Genomic DNA, 7,771 nt, shown 5'->3' on the forward strand with positions numbered 1-7,771 from the left:
TCACTAACGTGTTGAGCTGGTCACGAGAAAAAACGATGCTAGTAATAAGGTCTATATTGATCTAGCATGCCCTTCGGATTTTCCCACTGACGACGTTATACGGTGCAATATGTGGTAGTCACGAGAAGAAACAATCCCGACAGCGTTTTTGCATTTATCAGATCAAGCTTGCAGAAAAGATCTCAGCAGGAACAGTGATATCGGCTAACTGCTTTAGTTCTGACTCGACTGCGGCCCACGAGGGTATAACCGGAATCGATTGTCGAGCCGGCTCGCCGCTGGTCTCAAATGCGAGGGTTGAGAAACGCCAAGATGCCCATCATGTGAGCCTTGAGACACTCTGAGCTGATTCAGACCGAGCATGGAGTGCACGAGCGACGGCTTGGTTTAACAGCAGGCGCAGACTGCAGTATCGGCGCCTCCGCGACGGCCCGCGGCGAGCTCTGAGGGTTGGGAATCTTGACAGGACGGGGGGCAAGGACTGCGGGTGGAACATAGCAATCGAGATCCGTTTGATGGCGAGCCGCGAGTGAATGCGATGACGTTATTGAACTAGCTGCGCTTGCGTGAAAGGGAGAGACGGAGAACACTTTTCGTGCTTGTAACTCAGTCGTAAGTCGCGGGCACAAGCCTCTCCCGCAGCTACGAGCCGCACATCGCGAGAACCCTATCTTATAATATAAGCACGCTAAGGTCGGTGCTCTAGGAAGCAGCAGGGGTGATGACTACTTACGTGGAGTCGTGTACGTGCGACGTTGTGTTTAGGTGATTGGAGGTACCGACTACGTTTTCATAGTCTGATGATGGCTTTCTTTCATCCCCTACACATTCGAGGCCCTAGACTCTTGGAGATAGTTGTGTCTATTTTTCCCACGTGAAGAATTCAAGGGAGGCTCTGTAAGGGGGAAAAAAAGAGTGAAAAACACGTCTCCACTTGATTCGACGCATTCTCTTTGTCAAACCGGCTGGAGCACGGGGGGTAAGATTGAATCTAAGCCCATCGAGGCCAGTAAAAGGCGTTATAGGTCTAGCGACCATACAATTGAGCAAATTTGAGCTGATTAGTCTTTTTTGTCACAGCGATGGGGTTGGATCGTGGATGTGTGTGGGCAACTGGATGTGTGCGCGACTCTTGCTTGAGATGCAAGAACGGATTAGGTTAAACAACGGGTATAATAATAACTAATAACAGCAGGACAAGAGGGGAGAAAAGGAACGGAGAGATCTAAACAACGATGAGCAGGTAAACAAGTACGTGAAGGGACAGGAGCATCTAAATTAAGATAATCGTGGGGAGGGAAGCTACCAGAGGTATACGTGAACGACAGGAGGAAGGAGGAGGACGAGGAGGAGACAAGGGGAAGGACAAGAAAAGCTGGAGGAGAGAGAGATCAGAATGGAACGCGTGAAGGTTGTGCATGGGAAGAAGGGGATAGTGCATGGCGACGATACAAACGTCAAGGTACTTGGCAACAATCGCCTGCCGAGGCCGGCTCTGTGTGTGTATAACAGTGTAAGACTGAAGTCTCAAAGTATCACGGCCGTCAGGGTTTTACAATGACAGTGGAAGTTTAACCAGAAAAAGTGTCCCTAATTATATAAGCATTCGACGTAAGCTAAGAAAGCTGGTTGGTACTCTTTCTGCGCTCTCTCTCTCTCTCTCTCTCGCCTTCACCATCGTCTTCCCTGCTGCACTCCCTCGTCCCTCCAACTGCTGCTGCACTCCCTCCTCCTCCAACTGCTGCTCCTCCTCCTCTTCCCTCCCTCTCCTCTCCCTCCCTCCATCCCTTCCTTCCTCCCTCCCCCCCTCGTCCTCTCCCTTCAGCTCTTGATCTCCCCCCCTTCATCTCTGTTTCAATCTTCCTCCCCACCTCACTTCCACCCATCAGCTCCTCCTCCTCCCCTTCCACCCAGCTCGCCTCCCCCCTCACCCTCTCTTCGCTTCCTCTCCCCCCACCTGCTGCAGCTTCTTCTATTATTGTTATCCTCGTACCTCTGCCAATAACACATCCATTCCCCCACACGTGAAACGCGAACCATAGTTACGAGAGACGCCGTCCAGGACTCCACTGCAGCTGCATTGAATGTTTGGTCACAATACGACTGTCATTTGTTGTTGTAAAGACCGTGTTCGGCACTCCGTCCGTGCGATCGATTATCGGTGATCTGGTGAGAGATCGAGGACCTTTTTTGTCACGGACTCGAACAGACGTCTAACAATTGCCACAGATTTGTCTGCTGGAACTATTGAATTGGACCGGATTCAGGTCAATGGCCGCCAACGTTGCCATCCCTCCGAGACAAGAGCAGCGGCAACCAGCAACAGCTTCTACACGCACATGGCCGGCATGGACGACCGTGCAAGAGGCGCCCGGCGTTGTAGTAACGGAAGACGACTCCTGGGAAGCCAGAGCTTTCCTTGAGGATTCCAGCAGCCTCAGTGGTGGGACTTGGCCTCCTCGTTCCTACCCTTGCAACTTTTGTCGACGCGAATTTAGGTCTGCTCAAGCTCTAGGCGGTCACATGAACGTGCATCGTCGTGAGCGAGCTCGACTCCGACAATGCTCGCCTTCGGAAGAGTCACCCCCGACCGTAGATGTTCCTCTTTCGCTAGCGTATGATTCGCAGACTGGGGACTACACTCAAAGCATGTGCATCATGTATCCCGTGTCCGGTGATTTACAATCTGGCCTCGGTTCCCCTTCTCTTCAGCTATCCCCAAGCTCAACCGTCATTTCCACACCCTCGTTAGTCTGTCCTATACCCACATCTTTTCCGTTTTCCCATCACCTCTCCTCCAGTGATTTTCCCCCGACCGATACATCTTCGTGTTCGCATTGGCCACTCTCAGGCTCCGCACCTCCTCTTTCAGCCTTCCAATCTACGTCCCCGGAATCAAATTTCTCACCTATGTCTCTTCCTGGCCATGGGTGCATAGTAGTCTCTCAGCAGCGCTCAAATTCAGGATTCCCTGACAAAAACACACCGCAGGCCGAAGTTACGACGTCGCTGCTTCCCCTGAAGAGCGAGAGCTCCAGGAAAAAGTCCGCTTTAACTGGAGGTTTTCAGCCGTATCAGACTGTATTGTTCAAACATCCTGATACCATGCTTGTTGCTCGGCTGGATCCTAAAAAAGACATCGAGAACGAGTACGTTCCGGACGGGTTAGACTTGGAGTTAAGACTCGGCCAAAGGCCCTGAACTGTGCGAAGTATTCTGCGGGATTTAAACTAGTAAGAAACCAAAGCTCTGTTATTTCATTCAATTTAATAAATCGCAGCAATTAATCTATTTCAATTCTCTAAAATGTTGTTCAAGACAGTTTCCTGTGTTTTCCTTGGACGTATGTATCTTGTTAACATCAGCTTTCAAGTAGCTCTCTACGAAGCCATGAAAATGTTAGTAATGGCAAGGCTTCCTTCCCACTAATCCTACGTTCCGCTCTTCACGTAAGACCGCAATTGAGGACCAGAATGCAACCTCGTTGCATGGAGCGTACATTTAAACGACAACATTACCCTAACCACAGAAACGGGAGGGTATCACACCTATAGAACACAATGTTCTATTGCTGCCAGAGTTGCATTGAAGGTGTAGCCAAGAGCTTATGACCAGCTTGGATGTAAACGCTTGCGAGCTGTGATGATGGCAAATGCACGGAGCTTTGCAAGGGGCCGAACTCTTCAAAGGCGGACAGTAGAAAGGGGAGCATGTCTTAATCTTATCGTGAAGGGACGTTGGACGCCCATTTCTGCGAGACACAATGTATTCTTATGTATCATAGCTTTGCATCCAAGTAGACGCCCATGACTTGAACCAGACCCTGACGACTTATCCAAGCCCTTCGGCATGGATAACTCCTAGTTGATCATTAGTTACAACACTTGCAAGCGTGGTCTTAGTAGCCTCCACTAACCCACAGCTCGGCTCATACTAAGGTTTTGATATCGAGTTGACTCTTTTATCTTTAAACGTAAGGTAATGAGGCTAGGGAGACTTCTGCTCATTTCTTTTCAAAAAAATTAACACGGTTTACCTCTGTTTAGTTACTTCTTTCCATTGTCTTTGTATCATTTCCCTCATTATCATTGTTTCTTGTGCATTCATTTGTCCCACACGTATCCTACCTTCTGCTCCTAATAGTTTTTACTTTATGCTTCATAAGGAGTTTTATGATGGTGCCTTAGCTCTAATGGGTTTTGCCACATATTGTCTTTTCGTTTAATGATTGAGATGTAATTGCTTAACTATAATGGTGTTGTTTCATAGATCAAGGACTATGTATAGTTCTTGCATCATTGAACCGAATTTGAATTAAATTTAATATGGAAATTTCCAAGAAGAGATGAAGAAAGACGTGGTAGTGGGGATCACTCAAGAGCCAAGGATGGAGTGGGTTCGAATTCTGTCTCTTGAGACTATCCTTAGCCCGTTGAGGCATTAATGGATGTCCACTAAATGGTCAGTAACAACATCTTTATCTGGTGGTCACATGGTAAGGTATACGACCACTCCTTGTCAGTAACAACATCTTTATCTGGTGGTCACATGGTCAGTAACAACATTTTTATCTGGTGGTCACATGGTAAGGTATATGACCACTCCTTGTTAGGCCTACCTTATTATTAAGAACAAGCCAATGCATTTCAACCTAGTTGGCTAATGATTATCTAGTGAAGAAGTTTCAATCTTATAACTGTGATAGTCCTATGCTGGAACCCAAAATAATTTTCACTAACACATATACAAATATGAATTACAATTTACATCTTCATGATGGTTCATATATTATACATGATCTGAATGCTTCTCAAATGGTGTGTGGGCTTCATTCCATTATGGGGTATTTATACAAGTTGGAGAGCTTCTCTCTCACAAAGTTGTAGCAATCCAATAATCTTATTATTTGATTTTTTATGTACATGGTTAGTGTGTCCCACCTAGCTCGTCACATACAACCACCCTAGTTAGTTGGTTGATGGATGCCAAATATCCAATTCTTGACCAACTTACTAGTTATCCAACTAGATCATTGCCAGCCAACCACCTAGTGAGAGTCAGCTAGTTCAAACATGGAATTGGTTTGAACAACTAGGCAAGGTACTTGACTAGATTGGCCAAGCTGCAACATGCCCATCAAAATGGGTTAGCTAGGCTTGCTAAGGTTTGGGGCTTTGAACATGCTAGCTCAAACCTGGCATGGGTTTGAACAACTAGGCAAGGTACTTAACTAGATTGGCCAAGCAACATGCCCATCAAAATGGGTTAGCTAGGCTTGCTAAGGTTTGGGGCTTTGAACCAAAGCTACACTAAGATGTATAAATGAATTCAAATTCTATTTCATTCACATAGTAGGGTTGAATGAACTAATAAAATTCTATAAAATCAAGAAAATAGAGGTAATAGGATTAAGTTAATGTATTAGCATGTCATTGAGCAAGCAAGTGTATTGTTTCGGTATTATATGTTTGGCCATGGTCAGTACTCCACCGAGCAATATGTAAGATATCACGTGCATTCATTAGAAGGGGTTTGTAATTTAGACATCTCACAACTCTTAGGGATCCATTACTTATTGACACTTGCTTTTGGGTTGCCATAGGTCATGAGCTAATAGCTACCTCTGGAACCTCTTAAATGGGAATGCTCCTAGCTTATAATGGAATCTTCTTTGCTTCTCCTCTTCCCAAAGTGCAACGTGTTGTTGGGCCTCATTTTCCCAAAGAGACATGCACCACTCAAGTAGCACTGAGGGAAGTTGTCGTCCGAAAAAAGAGAAGGTTGCACAGGCTTCAAAGTATATGAAGGAGTATGGTAAAATATGTATGTAAGATAAGGATCTTTATATTTATCCAATGAAAGCACATGCTAGATTAGGATTTTTACATAGGGAATACTCGAGTGTTTTGCATACTCTTCTTGTTGTAAAGGTCCCTCTTGTTTGCCGGCATTCTTATGTCTTTATATGATATATTTTCAATATACTAATAAATTTCATTTTGCAAAGATCAAGAATTTAGGATTGATCAAACCAAAAAAAGGGCACCAAAATGGGGATAAAAAATGATTCTGGGAAAAAAATACATATTTGTATAGAAAAAGGGTACATTTCATTAATGGAAAAATCACAGATAAGGGATTTTACAAATAGGCCTTGAATGCATGTGATATAGAGGGTTTATACATAGTGACTCCCCTGAGCCCTTCAGGATCTATGAGACTGGTGCTCATTATCAACAAATAGTGAGCTTTCACATCAATGAAGTAAAATACTATAGACTTTCCATGTAGTTAGAACTTGATGCACTTGCTTATGTGCCAGCCAATGTATCCTATCCTATTGCAATGTTTCAAAACTTCTTTTAGATAAATCCCTAGGTTTGTAGTAGGTTGCTTTAACAAAATTTTTAGGTTGCCTCGATTGTCATCATATCTTTCTTTGACGTGAACATAGTCTTGGCATCTTAGGAGTACATGTTGCCCATTTTTCTCTGATTTTCTACCTCCAATGTGGGGGAGATATTACATATCCTTTCTTCTATTAGGACTTTAGGTCTTTCCCATCTTCCATTCTCCACTTCTAGATCCTATGAACTAGTTCTCATTTTTCATATTAGATGCCTTTTAAACATTGCAATGTCTCACCCTTGGAATTTTTGCATCTTGCAGCTGTCCACTAGATTAATTTCATATTTGTAAACTACATTTTGGACCTTGTGTACTTTTACCATAATTTGTTTAGCATCTTCTTAGTCACTAATTCCCTAATCTCACATGCATCCTCTAGTATATTGACAGTTGCTTTACCCTATCCTTCCATTCATTTTGTCCCATCTCAGCATGGTTTGTGTAGCTTCCAATGCCTTGTGAGGTATCCTACTACATCCACCATCTTCTCCACTTTGTTTGAGGTAGATCATGAATTGGCATATGGCCTTCCCTTTGGGAGGTATCATACTCATCTCAGCTAGTATGATCGGGTAGGGTATCTATGTCTTAACCCACAATTCCCCTATGATAAATCTTTTATGTAAAGTTTCTATTCTTTTCTATTGGGTCCTAGAGAGCCCAGAAGCCCATTATGAAAAAATGGAGCTCATTTTGGGGCCCTATAAGAAATTCATGATTTTCTTATTTCTTTGGCTACTAGAGTGAGAAGAATAACTTTACATGATCGAGCAATCAATCAAAGGTATAAATTAAGAAAGATATAAATTGACATCTTAAAGTTCCTACTCTTGCTTTTGAATTCTAGACGAGTCCATTATAAATGCTACATCCAAGGACCCAAATGGATTTCTACCACCTTGGTGTAGACTTTAGTATTCTTTTACATCATCATAGTCTCTAGATCATGCTAAAACCTCCAAAACAACATTTGAATCACTAATTTTGGACACTTGAAGGGGACAAAATGATTAAAATAGGCACCACAAAACACTGTGCTCAAGAAGCAATTAAGGCACCTAGAAAACCTCTTAAAAAACTTTTCAGTCACTAAGTTTAGATGCCCAAAGGGGTCAAAATTACCAAAATAGGTGCCACAAAGCACCGTTCTCATCAAGAAAGTGATTTGTGCACTTGGCTCCTAAGGCCCAAATTATTTTCTTGAGCATAGTGCTCTGTGGCACCTTAGGATCCAAGTGCCCAAATCGGTTTCTTGGGCACAATGCTCTATGGCACCTATTTTGGTCATTTTGACTACTCTAGGTATCCAAACTTAATAATCCAAAGTCATTTTGGGGGTTTTCTCCTGCTTTGGATAAAATGG

General features: G+C 43.8%; 1 protein-coding gene across 1 annotated transcript; it reads left to right on the forward strand.

The window, feature by feature from the left end:
• Positions 1-1,687: 1,687 nt before the first annotated feature.
• Positions 1,688-3,215, forward strand: LOC147905625 (uncharacterized). Its single transcript, XM_087381022.1, has one exon. It carries the CDS (start codon positions 2,272-2,274, stop codon positions 3,199-3,201), a length of 930 nt encoding a protein of 309 aa, XP_087237148.1. The 5' UTR covers positions 1,688-2,271; the 3' UTR covers positions 3,202-3,215.
• Positions 3,216-7,771: the final 4,556 nt, after the last annotated feature.

The sequence above is a fragment of the Dipteris shenzhenensis genome, chromosome 1 (assembly GCF_047967505.1).
Source record: "Dipteris shenzhenensis isolate YYH24624 ecotype China chromosome 1, Dip_SZ_1.0, whole genome shotgun sequence".
In the NCBI taxonomy this organism is placed as follows: Eukaryota; Viridiplantae; Streptophyta; class Polypodiopsida; order Gleicheniales; family Dipteridaceae; genus Dipteris; species Dipteris shenzhenensis.